The 19,089-nt window shown below is 46.8% G+C and overlaps 1 protein-coding gene across 2 annotated transcripts in view; it reads right to left on the bottom strand.

Annotated features, from left to right (window-relative positions):
• The window catches only part of STX18 (syntaxin 18), a 91,738-nt gene that overhangs the window by 28,031 nt on the left and 44,618 nt on the right, over positions 1 to 19,089 (bottom strand). The window contains exons 2-5 of one of the 2 annotated variants that reach the window (XM_084797775.1): positions 14,028 to 14,095; positions 2,601 to 2,716; positions 981 to 1,058; positions 749 to 815 (exon numbers count right to left, since the gene is read on the bottom strand). In XM_084797775.1, the coding sequence (XP_084653901.1) occupies positions 749 to 815; positions 981 to 1,058; positions 2,601 to 2,716; positions 14,028 to 14,095 (329 nt within the window). The remainder of the gene's footprint in view (positions 1 to 748; positions 816 to 980; positions 1,059 to 2,600; positions 2,717 to 14,027; positions 14,096 to 19,089) is intronic. The other variant, XM_084797776.1, reaches the window with a different exon arrangement.

Raw genomic sequence — 19,089 nt, forward strand, 5'->3', positions numbered from 1 at the left:
GGGGCTGTGAGAACTAGCAACTGGTCACCTCACCATACTGACAGCTAATCATACATCACCAGAACCAGACCTGTTCCCCTGGCTCATCCCTGGGCAAACTGGCAGCCACCATGCCAAAATGGGTGCTGGAGTGGAGGGAGAGATGCGTTCAGTGCACGTGGCATCTTGAATACATCCTGTCATGCTGTGAGCAACACAGGGAGCACTAGTCACTGTGAAAATCCTTTTCCAGAAAAACTTTTTTTAGAGATGGAGGTATGGGGTCATTTGACAAGGTCAAATAGCTCCAAGTGTCCCACCTTATAGGATTATTAAGAAACGGTGGGAATCTGGGTAGGTGGCATACACCTCTAACTCCTGCACTCTGAATGCTGAAGCACAAAAATAACGGGTTCAAGGCCAGTTTGAAGTCAGCATGAACGTCACCGCCAGATTGTCTCCCTACTATTCCCAACAAAAAAGAAAAGGAAATTAGGCAAGTGCTCAATATCAATAGGACACTGTGAGGGTCACGTGAGTTTAAAACCTGCTGATCCTCGGTGTCATCAGGAAATCAAAGAGAAATTCTGCCTCCTGGGCTGCCGTGGGCGAACAGAGTGAACAGTACCACCTGACACACAGTGTGTCCTCAGCTCCTATGACAGCATTTGGCCCAGCAGCCCAGAGTCTGAGCTTCAGCAGCTCCGGCTGCCATCCCTATTGCCCCTGTTCTACCCGAGGCAGGAAGAGCAAAGGCAGCAATACTCACAGTCTCTTTTTATCCACCACACGCTTAACTCGGATGGCTCTCTGTTCAGAGTAAAGCTTACACACCCCTGTTGAAACAGAAAATACCAGAACAGAGATCATTTAAAGTGGCTTCTCATGCAAGGGTACCATTAAAACTAATGCAACACTATGGTCTTCAACTAGCAAAGCTCTACTCTAAATTGCATCTCTTACAAAATACCAAATTCGACCTTTAGAAAAAAATGAAATACTTTTTAAGTAATCTTCAACGAAATCCAAAACCGCAGTCCTGTGCTCCTTCACTTGCTGGGAATGTGTCTCCTTGTGGGCTGTAAGAGAAAAGGACAGCACTCAGGTCTGTGCTCAAGGACCCTACAAAACAGTCAGCTTCCTCGGAGCACATTGAGAGCATGTTCAAAAGCACAGCTATAAAATAGCCTCGTGTCAAGTGAGACTACATTTTTAAGAGTAAGATTTATTAGAGTTCACCAGGTGAGAGATTAAACCCATAGAAACTGCAGTGGGATAATTTATAGCTTATTACAGCACTGGGGAAGCTGAGTTGATCAGCTCCTTCCGGAATGCTGACCTGGCTGTATTAGCAGCATCCAGGCTCACCTTCAAATGACATGCTTAAATCACACATGCTGGGCCACAGACACCCTCTGCCAGAGTTCTTTTCAGCTTACAGCAACTGCCGTCTCCCCTTCCAGACTGAGTGGCACTATCCATACTATGCTGCTCTCCAAGAGCCTTTCACATTAATGAGCCACAAGGACAAGATGCCACACAGAAGCCTAGGCCAGCTCCTATGGTAAGATGCTGCTGCTGGTGGAGAGGCTGCGTGCCCAGTGTGCTGGGCTTGACAGTGCTACCTCAGATGAGTCAGCTGAGGTTCAGAGGCAACGAGCAGCCCAAGATCACATAAATGCCTAATGCCTTTAAGGGTTTGGGGCACAGATTGTGTTTTTACTAGAGAGCTATAGAACCTGGAACTCACATCATGATTTGGGTACTTTGCAATGCTGCACACAGAGGTTTTAAATGTTGTGTGCAGCATATTTTTCTGGCAAGCTTTCTGGCTTTCCCAGTGGCCAGTGTTTTCTCAGAAGCTTCTCCACCAGAAGTCTCTGCCATTAGCCCAAGAGCACCTGGCAACTTTGATCTCTGTAGTATTAATGTATGTGCTTAAGAACCAAGGAAGACACAACTGGGAAGTTATCCTAGCTCCTCAACATGGATGAAACCCGACAAAGGGGAGATAACATTAGGCCCCTAGTGCCAGGCACAGTTCTGAGCATGCCGTAAGAATTTAAGTGAACCTAACAGATATGCCTAATTATTGTCTGTGCTGTTTGAACGAAGAAGTTGGGTCCGGGGAGATGAAATTACTTGTCCCAGTCTGCGGAGCTAGCATGTGGCAGAGCTGAGGCACAAAGCTTTGTAGTCATGGCTGCAGAGCCTCCTCTCTACCATGATGTCTCACATGGGAGCTGACTTTGATAGGACAGGCAGATCTTAGAGAATACTATTCTCTCCTTAGCCACCTGCATCCATCCTGCCACCCAGGACATAGTCACACAGGCATGTCTTCACAAAGGTGTAAACGCCTGCACACACACAATTTGTTCCCTCTGACGCTGGCCTCTGGTAGGTTATGGATTCTGTTTAGAGAGGCCTTTCCCCTTCCTGCTTTCCATTTATCTAACCCGAGTGACAGTCTTTTCAGGGCTTAGAACAGCTTGGAAGACTGACCAGGAAGGAGGATTTCAAAGTTTTATGTCCTAAATGTCTTTCAGAAAGTGAGAGGGAATGCTAAGTGGCAGCACCCTGAGTTGTCTGACTGGTTGGCGTCTTCAAGAGCACTTCACCTTCTGTTCTGAGTTGCTGAATTGCCTCTGAACAGGTCCTCATGAATATCTGAGCATCCTGGTCTATCTGGTCTCGCTCTGTGTCCGTCATCCTCCCATATTCAGACATATTATGGCTGAAAAAGAAGAAGAAAATGTGAGGGTGGCATCAGTGAGAATATAATGCAGTCTGGGGAGAGTGTCTAGAAGAAAGGTTTCTCTGACCCAGTGACACTGAAGCTAAGACTTGGGGTGGGGACAGACCAACCAATGAGAGAACGACTTAGAGAGTGGAGCAGAAGGCTGAGGTACAGTCTTCTACATAGCTTCCACAGAGCAGGCCAGTCTAGTAGGCTGTGCTGCACAGCTTTGCTAGGAACAGAGGCTCTGACTGCATGCCGCGTCATCCACTCTGGTCTCCCATAGCACTCCCCAACATTACTCTGTCATGCTGTGCTGATCAGGAGATGAGTGTGTCTGCACTCTGAAGCTGCTCTCTGCTTCTCTTCTTTGGGACAGAGCCAGGACCACCTCTGACCCTCACTTCTGCTGTGCTGTTATGTGCTTTTGACCATGCTTTGCTTTTTTCCATTGCATTTATTGTTCCCAGAAATACCAAAGGGTCTGTGGGAGAGGTGACTGTCTGCCTGTGTCTGTTTCCCTAGTAAAAACATGCAGCACAGAGTGCCTGACTAACACTGGCCAGACACTGAGCACACGCCAGGCCTGTCCTCAGTGCTTTATATGGATCTGATCCCTTTCTTCAATGCTCACAAGTCATTCACTCCCATGTGCATGAGCCCTCCCTCTTAGGGTAAGTACGAGGCTGAGGTTCAGAACTAAGGCTCATTTCTGATCTCCATGAAAGGCACTCACCATAAGGAAGCAGAGAGTGCAAAGAACTGCACTGAGAGGTGCTGTTCTAGAAGTGGACAGTGGGGCTCAAAGTGGAATGTGGCGCTGGGCAGGGCAGGCAGAGCAGAAGGCATGCCCTGACAGAGGATGGAGACAAAGGCCAGATACAATTCTCCACCCTGTGGGTGATGGTTTGAGTGAACATATAACATCTACTCCACACCTGGGCACATGTGAGTGAAGTAGGGAAAGGAGCAGGAAGGCTGGTCCTATGTAAACCAGGCACTGGCCCCAGTGAGGGGCAGCACATGGCATGTTCTCAGTGTACCTCTGCACTGACGTGGCTTGCACATGGCTGCCATTCCTAAGACAGTGTTACAGTGAGCGCTTATTTAAAATTCAAACACAGACACTCCACCCTTCTCTCCCAGTGTTGGTGTAAACAGAGCCATTTGTACTTTGTGTGGTTTCTCCATAGCTGGCTGCCTTGAGATGGAAGAATCCTGACCTCAGGTGTTCAGTCACAGCTGAAGGACCACTGCCATTGTCCAAGAGAATTAGAAAGGCCAGGTACAGACAGTGTCCATGGGGTGGGAAGGTGATAGATGTGAGAGGCTCTGACAGGCAATACAGACTCCTGGGTATGGAGGCAAAGGAAGAACCTAGGACGCAGGTCGGGTGCATGGACAGACATCACATCCAGCACAAAAGGCACAGGCTAGAGGGAAGGAGCTGATGGTACTGAGCCAAAGATGCCAGGCCAAAGTTAGGGCCTTACATGTGGGGAGTGGAAACACTTACAAACAGCTCCCCACGCTGCTGCTCCACCATGTTTTAAGAGCATGAGATACACACACACAGTGTGCACCTGAAGCAGAGCACGCTAAAGCTACCAAGGCCACAAGTGAAGCTACAGTAACCAAATCATTACTGTTCTGAAAAGGTTACATATCTTGAAAATAATTCCAAACTATTCTCATGGGATGTGCATATAGAAACATCTTTGAGTTTTATTTCCTTGATTATGTAGAAAAATAATTGTGTTATAGATCTCACTATATCTAAGTAGTAGATTCAGTTAGAGCAGACTATGTGAGGTATGAATTTGAATTGTCAATTTACTCCAGGAAAAAGGTGGGGGAAAGTGAAAATACAAGTTTATTTACTGGCTCAGAAATTTAAAGGAATATGTTTCTCCTTCTGATTCGGTTGATTGGGACATTAAGAAATGAAAAGTTCAGGGTCAAAACATCACTGATATTCTCCTGAGTATAATTTTATATAGAAGCAGCTATGAGCTGAGGGTGAAGAATAGGCAGAAAACAGCAAGCAAGCACTTTACTATGCCAGGTGCTGAAGGGTGTGGTAAGTTAAAGACCATAACCTTGCTTTTACAGGGTATGTCACATTGCCAGTAACTTTATAGTATATACTGTGCATGTAATATGCATTGTCAATACACATTATGAAATTAAATTGTTAATGCCTGGGATACACACAGGAGCTGAATACAGACTTTGCTTTCAATAAACTATCAAATAGGTGACGACAGGCTTGTGCATATAGATGTGTTACAGTACACAGCACAGGCTTTCCACACACTGACACTGACCACTGTTCTAATCTAGGGGGCTACATATATTTACCTACTTAATTCTCAAAATGTCCAGGTAGGCACTATTATATTCCCACTTTACAAGCGAAGCGACTGAGGCACAGAGAGGCTACACAGCCAGCTATTAGCAGGGCTGGGGCTCGACCATGGCAGCCTGCTCTAGAGTCGCAGACTTCTCGAGCCCTAGAATGCTTCTTTGTTTTGTCTTTTGGAATCAGGTCTCATGGAGGTCACCCCTGCCTCCGTCTCACTAGGTAGCTGAGGATGGCCTTGGAATTCTGAATCTCCCAGCCCCACCCCCTAAGCCCTCGGATTACAGGTGTGTGCCACCATGGCCAGTGAGGCAGCAGAGTTAGAGTTGATTCCTGAAAGGCAGGTGTGACTGAGAGAGGCAAGAGGAACAATATACGCAGGAGAGGACTTCAAACTGGCTGGGACATAGGAACTCTGTAGCCAACAGAAAGACTGGATGCAATAAAGGAGAAATGAGGTGACAACATGTCATTCGGAAAGGTGAGGGAAGGTCAGGCCCAGGGCTACTGACCTTGAGATAAGAATCTTGCCTTATTCATCTCCACCTTCATTTGTTTGCCTCATTTGTTGCTTGTCTGTTACCAACTCTTCTCCCTTTCAATGCTGGGACTGAGCCCAGGGCCTCATGCATAACAGGCAAGTGGTTGCCACTGATCCAGATATATGCGCAGCCTCTCTAGTCTGTTTCCTAGCACCTATAAAGGGTTGGTTGGGGCATGGAAAATTTTGTAGAACTTAAGTTTCAGAAAGAAGCTGCTGGGTGTGGTGGATCACTTGCTGGAACCCAGGACTGGGGAGGGGGAGGCAGGAGGACCTGGAGCTCAAGGCTAGCCTGGGCTACACAGAAAACCTCCCATTTCAACAAGGCAGACATAAGGTGGTAGGAGAATGGTATGTTTAGGTGATGGCAGGAGGTTCAAAAAGGAAGAACCAGGGATGTAGCAGTACCTGGGACAGAACAGCTGCTGCAGGCAAAGCTTACAAGATGCTGAGATCTGGGCCCGTGTGCTCAAGAACAAAGAGCACAAAGGAGCAGAGGAAGCACTGGGACCTGAGGCAAGCGACCTCAGCAGAAGACCTTCACAGCGCTTTGAAGACAGGCTGCCCGGCACCAGCACGCGCTCGGAAGGCCTGGCCAGGGCAAAGGCTCTCTCTCCACTGTGTGGCTAAGACCCTGAAGAATACAAGCAGGTCTGAAGGAACCGTGGAGGGTCTGTGAAGTGCCACCACTCAGTGGGAGAGGAAGTCGCTGAACTTGGAACATGGAACTACTCAGCAGCCCCACTCAGATCTCACTCTGCATTGCATAGAGGTCTAAAGCCAAGGCCCTGACCTCTCTCTTCAAACACGCTCCCCAGCAGCCTTCCCTAGGCCGTGCTGGTAGTTATCCATTCCTTCCTGTTGCTCAGGCCCTAAACCCCACAGCACCCCTAGCTCCGTTTTGCCTCTCCCAGTTTGTTAGGCCCTCTTCTTCTCTTCCTCTTCAGCTCTCTTCCTCTTCAGCTCTCTTCCTCATCCTCCCTCTTTCTGTCTCTGTCTCTCTCTCTGGGCGTCCCTCCCCCTTTCTGGCTCTCCCATGCTCCTATAGTAAACTTCTCCATATTATATTTGTTGCCTGGCATCTGATTTTTCCTATTTAATAGAGTTCATATTCCCAGTTAATGGAGGCCAGCTCAGTGAGAGTGAAGGTCTAAAGGCCAATCTGAGAATGCTGATTGTTCAAGGAGGAGGGGAGTCTTGACACACACCCACTTAACCTTGGATACTGAAAACTGACAGTGCTGTCATTCTTTTAGGAGCAACGACAGAAACCAACAAAGTTGTGTTGCCAAGTGGCATTGTTTTGTTGCCAGGGTATCATAGAAGAGGTATAGAGTGGAGAAATTATTTTAATTAAGGTCATTGTGAGATCCAGCCAGAGTCTGCCTAGGCCGCATGCTGTTCTGCTCTAGTAAAATGTCATTATTAAAAAAATTAAATGGGTCAATAAAGTCTGAGGTCTACATTCTGGAAAAAATTATAGCTTCCTAATTATGTCAAACTAACAAAGCCTCATGGTCTAAAGGCAATATTTCAACCCATACTCTTTCAATTCTGTGATTACACTCTCATAAAATGTTCCTAGGAGCAGGCCAAGGCCAGCGCATTGCACTGGGAGGGGGAGGGCTGGAAAGCTGAAAGGCTGGTAACAGTCTACAACTTGGTGGGAGCAGATGAGGGATGCTTGTCTCCGTCTCAGGGACAGCACAGTGTGGTGACACCTGTGCCCTTGTTCTGGCTTTCCTGTGGGTATTAGCTTCCCCAGAGTGAACCCTGGCTTCCCCCTCTTCAGCCTCTCAAGAGAGGAACAGGAATTTCCCTGACAGGTTCTCCGGCCAAAGGAATTGGGCATGCACCTAGCCTCATCCCAGGCTGGCCTGCCCACAAAGAGCAGAGGTGCCCTCCATTCCTCTCTTTCCTAGCAAAAGCACCTGAGTCTGCTGGCTGGAAGCCAGGGACTGAGACTGCTTAGTGGCACTAACCTGACTGAGTAGTCTAGTTTAGGGCCAGAATACCACAAAACAGCTCGCCTACAGTCTTGAGCTCTGCCCATTGGCCTAGCTTACCCCCACCCAGGCTTTGTTTGATGGTCAGGGCATCCTGGGTCACGGGAGTTAACTGAGTCATCACTCACCAAGGGACTTCTGTGTGCCAGGAATTTACACAGACCTCATTTAATCCTCAGGAGAGCACAGTTCACATTTATCAGGAGGAAAAGAAGCAGAGACGTGATGTGAGTTGTACACGGTGACTGACACCCAGCCAAATTGGACAGTGTGTGTCTGTTCCCAAAGCCCATGCTCTTTCAAAGTCAGCAGACCAGGGTAGGCTGGGACTAGGGTGTAAGGGCTAGCTGAAAGGCTGGATTCCTATGAACTGCTGGGCTGCTCAGGAGTAAAGAAATCCCAGGGACATAGTTCTATGTGCTGCTCAAAGCAGGTAAGGGATGCACTTATGCCCATGTCTGGGAAGAGACAGGCTTGGGCTGTGGTGGGTGAGACACCGGTCAGAGCTGTGCAGTTTGGAACTCTGGAAACTTGCTATGTTCCTTCCTCCATCACAATCAGGTTCAAACTCTGCTACAAGAGCACTATTCTCCCAACAGCACTGAAACTGGAACTTCACATCACTTCAACTGTGGCAAATGTTGTCTTCTTTTCTCTCATTCTCCAACCGTTTAACCACTGACCTTAGCTAACAGCCTGTATAGAACCAGGCAGTGGGCAGGGCCTAGCCTGGAGATAAGATGGCTTTCCTAGACTCTTACGGTGGCCAGGGGTGGCCTGAGCCAGACTACCTTCCACAGCACTCGCCTTCTACCTGGCTGGATGCTTTCCCAAGGCAATGGCAGTGTTAACAAGGAACCTTTAAGTTTTCATGTGAATGAAACCTCAGGTCTTTATAACAAAAGTAGCTTGGAACTGGACATTGTAGCCCTTTGTCTTATCTTCTCCTCACTCAAAATCTTGCACCTCTTAACAGCTAATATTTTCTCATGTTACATTCAACACACTCAAGCCTTGGCACAATATTCTTTGTAGTTTTAGCTTTTTCTGGAAAACTGGCTTAGTCTGGGCATATAAGAGTCCTTGCTCTCCTTGTACTGTGATACTTTATGGGTGGAGCCTGTCTCCACCCCACCCCACCCCGCCTTTTTTTTTTCCTGTTGCTGTGACAAAAGCAACTCAAGAGTGAAAAGCTTTATCCCAGCCTACAGCCCAAGGCACTCTTGTGAAAGGGAGGGGAAGGCAGCAAAAGCTGGAATTGATGGTCACACTGCATCCAGTCAGGAAGCAGAGAGCAATGAAAGCTGGTGCTCAACCTGTCTACTTCACCATCCCCACCCAGGGAGGGCTCCTGCCTGCAGCTAAGGTGAATCCTCCCTCATCAGTTAAGCTAATCTAGCTACTTCCCCACAGGTACCCAGAGACTTATCTCCTAGGTGATTCAGGGTCTTGTCAGTTGACAACACTATCACAGAGTTCCACATATATATATATAGCAAGCCAGGAGGGCCTCGGGAATGGTCAGCATGCTTGCATGAGTGCTACTGGCAGGACAAGAGAATTTCATGAAGGGTCTATAAAATTGCACCTGCAACCTCAATTGTTAGAGACTAAGGAAAGGAGATGGGAGTTGCTGAGGCTCTGGTGACTTGTAGTTCCCTCAAATCACTGTAGCTTCTGGGTAACAATCTATTGAATTAGTACCTGGGACACACCTTCAGAAATAAAATTTACACTGCCATCTAGTGTTCACCTGCCAGTTAACAGCAGACTTTAAGGCATCAGGATGAAGTCTCAGGGTATTTGGAGACACCAAAATGAAATACATTTAAAAGCATAAAATTGCTTGTTACATTTGGGAACAGTGTTGGAGACTGCTCATATTCACCTGGATTATAAATTTCTCTGTTGAGGAATGTGAAATGAAATATTTCCATTTGCATAGAGGACTTTTTAAAAAGTAGAGAACCTGACATGCAAACAGTTGTTTCATAAAGACAGAGACAGAGCCTGAGAAAGAGGCTCGTGGTGATGTCACTTCCATGGTAAATATGGCCAGATTCTGATGATCTGGTGAGTTTCACAGTGAAAGCATACTGCAGCCAGGGCAGGGCCAGATGCCTGTGCCACAGCGCTGCTGTGCGCTGACAACCAGACTCAAAGCCAGAGGCCAATCTGGACATTCCGGCCAAATACTTTCTTGGCTTTCCAGACAGCACCACACCTCTTCAGCTGCTGGCTCAACACTCTGAGAGGAGGCTCCACGATTCCCAGCCTAGGCGGCATATTCCCTTGACACATGAATCCCCTCCCCGCTCTGTGTCACAGGGTGACTTCTCTTCCTTCAGACCCCAGCTCAAGTGTCACTTCTTCAAGGACATGTTGTTCCCCTACAAGACCAGGATCTTCCAAACTCTGAGCTCGTGTGTGTGTGTGTGTGTGTGTGTGTGTGTGTGTGTGTGTGTGTGTTTTGCCCCTCCTGTGTACAATGCAGCCCGATTGTGCAACAAAGAGCAAAATGTCTGTCTTGGGCCTCACATGGCCGACACTCAGTAAAAATGGGTAAAGGGAATTCAAGGACTAAATGGGACAAAATATGCATTAGTACTTAGGAGTGCACCTCACAGATGGACAAATGAGGGTTGAGGGTGTGGGGCCAAAGAAGACTCCCATCTGACTATGAAGTGGCCCTCAAAAGGCCTATGTTGGAGGCCTGGTCTCCAGCTGGTTAGTACTGAGTCATGACTGGATCGTCAGTCCATGAACAGCTTTAAGAGCTACTGGCAACTAGTGCCTGTCTGGAGGAAGCGCGTCAGTAGACTTGTCTTTGAAAGGGGCAGCTATGCTATTTCTGTGGGTTTTGGGCTGCTAAGAGATGAGCAACTTGGCCCTGCCACAATCTCTGTCATGACTCTCTGCCTTACCAGGCCTACAGTAATAAAGCAAACTGACCAATAACTGAAACTTGGAATCAGGAAACAAATTCTCTCTGTTTAAGTTGCTCTGTTGGGTATCTGTCACAGGGATGAAAACCTAACACAATAAATATGTTACTTTAAAATGCAAAGGAGAGACAAATAAGACAAATGAGCCAAGAAAACCCCAAAGTTCTATGGTGCAAGTTAAGGTTAAGACACAAAAACTGGAACAGTGAGGTGCAAGTACAGTTTGTGCTCTGCACTTGCAGTGCATTCTTACAGGCAGAGTCCATAGACTATACTGGAAAGTCAGAGCAGGATGACTGCATCCACTGAGAGCTCACAGGCTCTTCTCTGTCCTCCCATATGCTACAGCAGAAAGTGTCTTAATCACTGACCCTGTGCTAGACACCATTGGGCATTTAGGACAATTCTGGTAAGCACACGCGAGAATGCAAACACCATGCCATTCCATGAGGGTCTTGAACACCTCTATGACATGGGATCCAATGCCCTGGGGACACCCAGGGACAACCCTGCTGTGATGAAGCCAAGGTGTAAGACATTTTAGGAGCTAATTTAAAGTGTGATGAGATGCTATTTCACACTACTTAGAATGATTATAATGAAAGTCCACTCACACTAGACATCAGCGTGGATATGGAGCATCTGCAGCTCTTCTCTGTTGTGGTGGGCTGTGTAAAATCACCTTGCAAAGCTGTTTCATAGCTGATTTTGAATGTTGCGATCCACAGTCAGAAGCATTATCTACTGCGCTGCTGGGCCAGGGCTTGGGAGTTTGTTTTAAGGCTAAACACACACCTGCCATGTGAAGGGCCAATCAATCTTTCTCCTCGCTATATATGAACATTTATGTCCACAAAGACTTCAGAAAGCGTTCAGTCACAGTGGCACCTGGAAACATCTATTTCTTATGCAAATGAGTAATCAAATTATGATAATTCAGCATAATGGAATACAAAAGAGAAGAAATTTTTTAAAAAATGAGTGTGTTGTGTACTAGAAGGTAGGCATGCTGTGTGCTCTGTGTTACTCCATTTACACACAATTTGAGAGAATAAACCTGGGAGAACAGAGAGAGCGATGGAGCTCTCCTTGCAGGATTCCAGCACAATAGTAAGGATAATGGGCATGAACCAGTGGTCTGGAACTACAGCCAAAGCCAGCCCTCAGGCCCAGTTCTATGTGATCTAGAAGCTAAGAATGTTTTCTGTTTTTCAAAGGCAATAAGCCAAACAACAAACAATCGATGTGGCAGAAAGTGTGCATGGCACACAAAGTCTGAGTTAGCAGACCCTGATGTTTGGCCATGAAATGAAATAGTGTGGCTTAGGGAGGAAGCAAGATAAGTGTGAGAGTAGGGGGGGAGGGGAAGAAGAGAGTCAGATCGTCAGATCCAATGGGAACCATGTACCGAGCTGGGCTTCAGAAGCCCTGGGGATGGGGCACAGAGCACAAGTGGGACTGTCAAGTTCTCTGCAGCTGATGGAAAGGAGGGAAAATGAGGCAAGGGAGGCAGGATAAGATCTTGCTGGGAAGTTCAAGCTTCAGAGGAGTCTACCATGGCTCGCTCTGTCTTTACAGGTCACCGGAAACTCTTTGGCAAGTCTCAAGCATGCAGGCTATATAAGGGAGAGACAGTTTTCTGCCTTATTCCCTGATGCACTCTAAGCATCTAGAACTGCAGAAGGCCCTGGGCAGGTGTTCACAGATTCTCGTGTGTGTCAACAGTGATCAGGTCAGGCTGGGGCAGCTCCTCCAGGGCCCATGCCAGCCACCCCTGTGGCTCGGAAGGCTGTGCTGTGCACTGCAAGGTGTTTGGCATGCCTTTGTCCCACACCTGCCAGATGCCAGTAGCACTCCTCCCACTGTTGTAACACAATCTCTTATGATGTTGCCAAAACACCTGTGGGTGAGAACCAGTGGCTAGCCATGGATCTTGGGGATTTGAGGGGGGTCACTTATGTTTTATTTGAGAAATAATGACTGAGTACAACACATAGCTGAAGCACTATGGAAATATGAATGAGAGGCTGATAAGGTCTCTTGACATAAAGTGTACAAACTAGTGACAAAAACATTAACTGATTAAATAATTATACACTGTCATTCATGTTATAAAGAAAATACACACAATGGAGAAAAGAAATAGACACTAACAGGAGAGCTCTGTCTGATGGGGGAGTATAGAGAGCCTCTCAGAAGAGATAGTTCAATTAAAGCCCCAACATGTATGGACTCTTCTCTGCCCTCCATATACTACATGGCATAAAAGCTGAGGGCTGAAGCTGAAAGCGGGATGTGTGGAAATAGGAGTACCTCATCTGGGCAGGCCCTGCAGCTAAGAAGAGGAAAGCTGGGAAGGCAGGATAACCATGGCAAAGGGCATCTAGGAGGCTTGGTTTAAGAGGAGAAGGTGAGCCGACACCAATGCAGTAGATCCTCACAGTGGATCTGCTCAGATGGTGACGCAAGCAAATGGCTACTGACTAGAAATGGAACTTCACCACCAAGAGGAATGTGACCATACGTACACGAGGGGCTGAGTAAAGCGCTTGTGATGTGCCATAAGACACAAAGGCCAGGCCAGAGGGATTTGTTTCTGGGAAAACTTCAAAGAAGCTTGCCACCAGAAGAGAACTGGCAAGAAAAACATGACCCAGTGACAGGCTCAAGACTGAAAGCTGGAAATAGATTCACAAGGATGTCTCCAAACCTGAAAATCCAGAGTCACAGGCAGGGATGGCCAAACATGAGTAAAAAAAGCTCAGGAGAACCTTAAAAACCTCGTTCCTCCCCAGGTTTGGGTGGCACAGACACATGTGTCTCTGGTACTATCCACATCAGGCAGCAAGTAACATCTGCTAGTAGAGAATGGTACAGAGAAACGCACAGACCGAAGAGCCTGTTGCTACCATGTGGTGACCAGTGAGTTGGCACAAAGCTGCCATGGTTTTCTGCTTCATTCTGCAGATACCCCCATCCCCCCACCCCACACCCCACCCCCACCCATTACGTAGTTGAAGCGCTAGTGAATATTTATCAATGTGATGAAAGCTGGAGTCACCTGGGAGGAGGGAAACTTAACTGAGAAGAAGCCTCCACCAGACTGTCTGTAGGCATGGCTGTAGAACATTCTCTTCATTAAAAATTCATGTGGTGTCACCTCTAGCAGGTGGTCTGGGGTGTGTAAGAAAGAAGGACGAACAATTCATTCAAAGCAATCCAGTAGGCTGTGTTCCTCTGTGGCCTATGCATCAGTTCCTGCCTCTAGGATCCTGCTGAGAGTCCTGTCCTGACTTCCCTCAATCACAGACCTTGATATGGAAGTATTAGAAGAAATAAACCCTTTCCTTCCCAACTTGCATTTGGTCATGGTGTTATCACAGCAACAGAAAGCAAACCAGGATACTGACCTTCCCCAGTATAAGCAAAGTCATGGAAATAAGAACCCACTTACCTATAAGCATTAATATAATCCTTCCTGTGTTCCAGGAGAAAATCTCTCAGCTTCCCAATGTGAGAAATCTACAATTGAAAAGAAGCCAAACACTTTATACAGACAGGCAGACACTGAGTGAACACACAATTTTCCCACATAGCGGAGCACAGCTGCAAGGAGGTTCTGAAGCTGCAAACTCAGAAACTTTGCTTCTAATTTTGCTGGGAGGGGTGTGTCTAAACAAGGTCTTGCTGTGTAGCTCAGGATGGCCTTGACCCTGTGGTCCTTCTCCCTCCATACTCAGAGTGCCAGGATGACAGGTGTGAGCCACCAAACCTGGCTCACAACTTTGATTTTAGGATCTCACAGTCACTACCAGGCTAATTCACAAGGGCTCTGGTCTCTTACCAATGCTGCTTCTTCCTCTAACTATGGTGCTGTGACACTAGCACCAAAGGAAAGTACAAACTGCACCAGAAAGTACACCTCATGAGCTCAACATGGGGCAGTTTTGTTTGTTGTTTCTTTTCTTTCTTTCTTTTTTTTTAAGTATATTGTATCTAGTCTCACAGACAATAGGCTCTTCTCTCAGGGATTGTAGGGATGGATCCTGAAGCTGCAGCTATGTATAATCAGAACTTCTAGAAGCAGCACAGTGAGCGACAACTCGGACAATGATTTAAATCTACATGTATCCCCACTCTCTTCATGGGTGCTCCCACAGATGAGCAGGAAGCAATGGGTTGTAAAACTGGTACTTGGAGCTGGCTGTCTTCAAGTTTAATAGGAGAAAGCCTACCGTGGGAGTGCTGGTGTAGCCTCATCTAGGATCCTCGAAGCCCTGGTTCCAGCCTCATCCCCAGAAACCAAACCAAAACTTACAACACCTATGTCATTGGGGAGTTAGAGTCAAACTCGGGTGACAGTCCTTGGGGACAAGTGTTCTGAGAGGAAGAGAATGGCTAGCCAGCAGTGGCCTGCTTATGTCCTGTGTCTGCTGCTCACTCAGACCCCCACTCTTGCCTTTGCGCTCCTGCTGACAGAGCTGCTGAACTTTCACTTCTCCATAGGCTTTCTGTTAACTCAGGACAGTTTTGATTTTGCTCTGCATTTAAAAGTACCTCTGCACACCTCCCATGTGGCATGCTGGGAAATGCTGACTTAGCACTTATCTTTAATACACTCCCTTCTCTTTTGAGACTCATCATGAGGCACCCAGGAGGCCTGCACAGTGTTCTTCAAAGTCTGTGAACAGGAAGGACTGAAGATGCTCAGCACTGGCACATGAGACAAGGTACCAGGTATGCCTAGAGACGCGTGGCACAGGTTAGTTCCACTTCGCACAGAGTCCTGACTAGTAGTACAAACGCAGTTCACAGGGGTACTCTGAGACACTTAAAAAGCACAAAAGAAACCTCAACTATGATTAGAGTGTTCACTTGTTTAACAAACACTGGTGGAAACTGCCCAAGACTGGGCAGCGACACCCACTTTCAAACATATTCTCTTTCTCATTCTAAGGGCCCTGCTACATGCACTGATCAGCACTGTTCCCATAGCCAGTTGGGAATATGAACCTTGTAAAGAAAAATTAATACGTCTCTGGTCATAAATCCAGTATAGAGATCTCAGGCTCAAGCTTAGGTCTGAGTCCACACACTGGGCATGGTTCCTAGTTACCACAGCTGCCTTCCTCGTGTTCTTCCTATTTCCTATCCCAGATGCATCAAAAAAATCTCACTGTTAAGTCTGTTGGGGGAAAGATTACAAGCTGTACAAGCAAGGTCTGTAACACGTAAGATTTGGTAAAAAGCAATACTTCTGGTTAGCCTGGAAAATGCTCTGGATGGCCTAACTCACAGAGACCTGCACGTCTTTCCTCCCAAATGCTAGGACTAAAGGTGTGGCCACCACTCCCAGCTCACCAATTCAGTCCTTCACACTGATGGTTTTTCTAGTCAAGAAGTATAGTGAATATGAAATTTCTAACTCGGTGAGTCAGCGGCACACTTTCCCCATGGCCACTAGATGGCAGTACTAACCTTAAAGCAGCAGCAATGCCAGGACCTCACTCAAAAGTAGGGCCATTTCCCCCCAAGGGCTTTTAAGGTTTTCTAGTACTTTCTTTTAGCTTGGAATAAAAGGATTCCTCCAAGTTAACTGTTTTGCGCAGGCTGAAATTTAAAGGACACTGTTTCACACCTACACATGTACTTTGGAAATGTTTGGGAAGTTTTTATAGTAGAGCACTGGGTGGAATGGACACAAAAAGAACTTAGAGGCACATGGCTGCCATCTGCTATCATGGTGGCAGGTCCAGTTTGTGTGACACCTACAGAACAGCTTGGCTATCTGCTCCTTTGTGAGTGCTTTGTAAATTACCCAAAGCAAGATAAATTAAAACAAAAGCCCTGTGCAAAATGGTGGGATTCCTCAGAAAGGCCACAACATCACTGCTGGGCAGCTCAAAGCAGTGGACTATTTCTGATCACAGCAGGGGTCTGACTTGTAGCTCTCCCCGGCCTAGGACGATAGGAACTCTGTTCTGCTGGCAAGCACAGCCCTACCAACAAAGACTTGATAGAGTTCAGAACACTAAGTACCGATCTGCATAATTTGCCTCTGAAAGAAGCGAGCATTGTTCAAGATTAAAGAGACTCTAGTAGGTCCCCCTGGCATATTGTAAAAAGTTCTCTTAACACAAAACCATTATTTATTTTTCATTCAATCAGTGGACACAGCTTGCTCTGTCAGTTAGTGTGGAGCATGGCCAGAAGGGCTGGTGCTACGGTATGAGAGCTTGCCAGCTTCTGATAAGCTAGAGTGAGTTTTCACAAGGATTGGTTCCTGGGTTTAACCTGGGGCCTACTACCTTCAGTCCTAACTGAAAAAGTAATCCCACCAATTACTAAATGCCTGAGAAAGCAGACTAACGTGCCTCTGGAGTGCATCGACCCTGCTGAAGTCACCTTGGGAGAGGTCTGAATTAGGTCCCAGGAGAGAAGCTTCCATCTCTAGACAAGTCACCTACCGAGAGCCTGGCTTGGCCCTGCTTGTCCACTGTGCTCAGACAGCTGGCTCATTAGGAGTAGTCTCTGAAAGGTTCTTTCTTCCAGTAAGTGTTGAGCAAGCAAGTATTATGGTCTTGGCCTACCTCCTTCCACTTTCCCCAGTACAGAATGATGGCCCTCACTGTAGGCAGAGTCTGGAGGGGTGGCAGTCCCTAGAGCAGTGGTTCTTCAACCTGTGGGTTGCAATCCCTTTGAGTTTAGTTTTAGTTCAGCAGCATTTAGCACAAATGACTCCAATTTAAAGGTTTGATCTTTAGGAGTTCAGTGAAAACAATGGCCTGCCTCCTTTAATTCTAGTGAACAGAGTATAAGGGGACCAGAACACACAACACCCATGACATGAACCTCAGAGCAGCTCAGCTCAGCTTTCTAACTAAAGGCATAGACTGACTGTGGCTTCGTCAAGTATGGACCAGAGGCTATGGCTAGTAGCCTAGGGAGTCACGATGAGAGCGGAAGTGCATATTCCATGCTAGTGTTGCAGGCAGTGAGGTAAGATACTCCCTGGATAAGGCCCTGGGAAACCAAACCAACAAAGGGGGTGAGGATTCTCCAACCCCATGGCCCTTGGTCCAAGGTCGACCACACCAAGGAGACAACAGGTTTCTGCCAGGCAATTCTCTATGGACTGCACCCACCAACCAGCCTGTCCTGTCTGTCTTCAGTATCCTCTCCTCAGAATCTTTCCTCCACTCCTACTCCATTGCCTCCTAACTCACCATGTACCTTCCCTTGCCCACTGCTCACACTCATCTCCATGCATACGCATTATTTGCCCTGTTCTCTTGAAAGCAGAAAGTGTGATGGACGGTTGGCATACAGGCAGAGAGCAGGATGGCACCTCCAGGTGCCAAAATATTCAACTGCACATTGGAAAGGTCAGATTGGAAAATCTGCAAGGTTCTTCTGGCTACGAAGTTCCAGGATGATGTGGATGTCTGATTGTCTGAAAGCTACTGTGACTGAAGATGGCCAGTCTCCTCCCTTCCCTACTTCCACCTGGCCAGTGGTGCTCAACCTATGGGTCGAAACTACTTTCACAGAGGTCGTTCAAGACCATCGGAAAACACAGATACTTATATTCAGATTCATAATAGTAGCAAAGTTACAGTTATGAAGTAGCAATGAGAAAATTTTATGGTTGAAGGGTTACCACAACATGAGAAACTGTATTTAAGGGTCGCAGAATTAGGAAGGCTGACAGCCACGGAGGCAGAACATGGTTCCGAGGCTGTATGCACTGGCAGTGTTTGTGGCATCTAACCTACTCTGTAAGTTCAAAATCAGAGCTTCCAAGGTCTATGATTCAGAAATTTAAAATATTTTAATAGTTTATATCTCAGGAAGGTATAGGGAAAGTAGACAAAAAAAACCCCACCCTGACAATTTGTAAAAGGTACTAATTGGAGCAGATTGTACATGTTTCTGGTAAATATACAACAGAAATGACAATGGCAAGGCTTACATGGCAAGGCTTACATGGCAGGGCTTTTACTTAGGTGGAGGAGACAAACCATGGAGCCAGCTCAAGGTCTCAGTGAGCTGCCCCTGGCGTGAGTCTACATCATAGCCTGCATTGAATCTTTCTTTACTCTCAATATCCCGCAGCTGTGATGGGAGGGTGACAGGAAAATGAGGCAAAGCAAAATCTCAGCCCTGTGCATACATTGCTCATCATCTTAAAAAGCAACTGGAGCACAGTGGAACTTGGGTTTCATTTTTCAGGAGAGATTCTATTTTAATTTCTTTATTGGCCTTACAGAAAGAGTCACAAATATCTAACACATAGTTCCTGACTTTTATATGGGCCATAGATGTCTGAGATTCTAACCAAAGCTTAAATAGCACAGTCATTAGGCACAAACCTCTCTATCATAATTTTGAGTTTCAGATGCTCTTTGCCTGCTGGAACTCAAGTCAAAGATCTGTGCATGCAGACTCACTTGATATCTCTCTCTCTCCTTCTCTCTCTCTCTCCTCTCTCTCTCTCTCTCCTCTCTCTCTCCCTC

This window comes from Acomys minous (assembly GCF_964271855.1).
Source record: "Acomys minous genome assembly, chromosome: 10".
Taxonomy (NCBI): Eukaryota; Metazoa; Chordata; class Mammalia; order Rodentia; family Muridae; genus Acomys; species Acomys minous.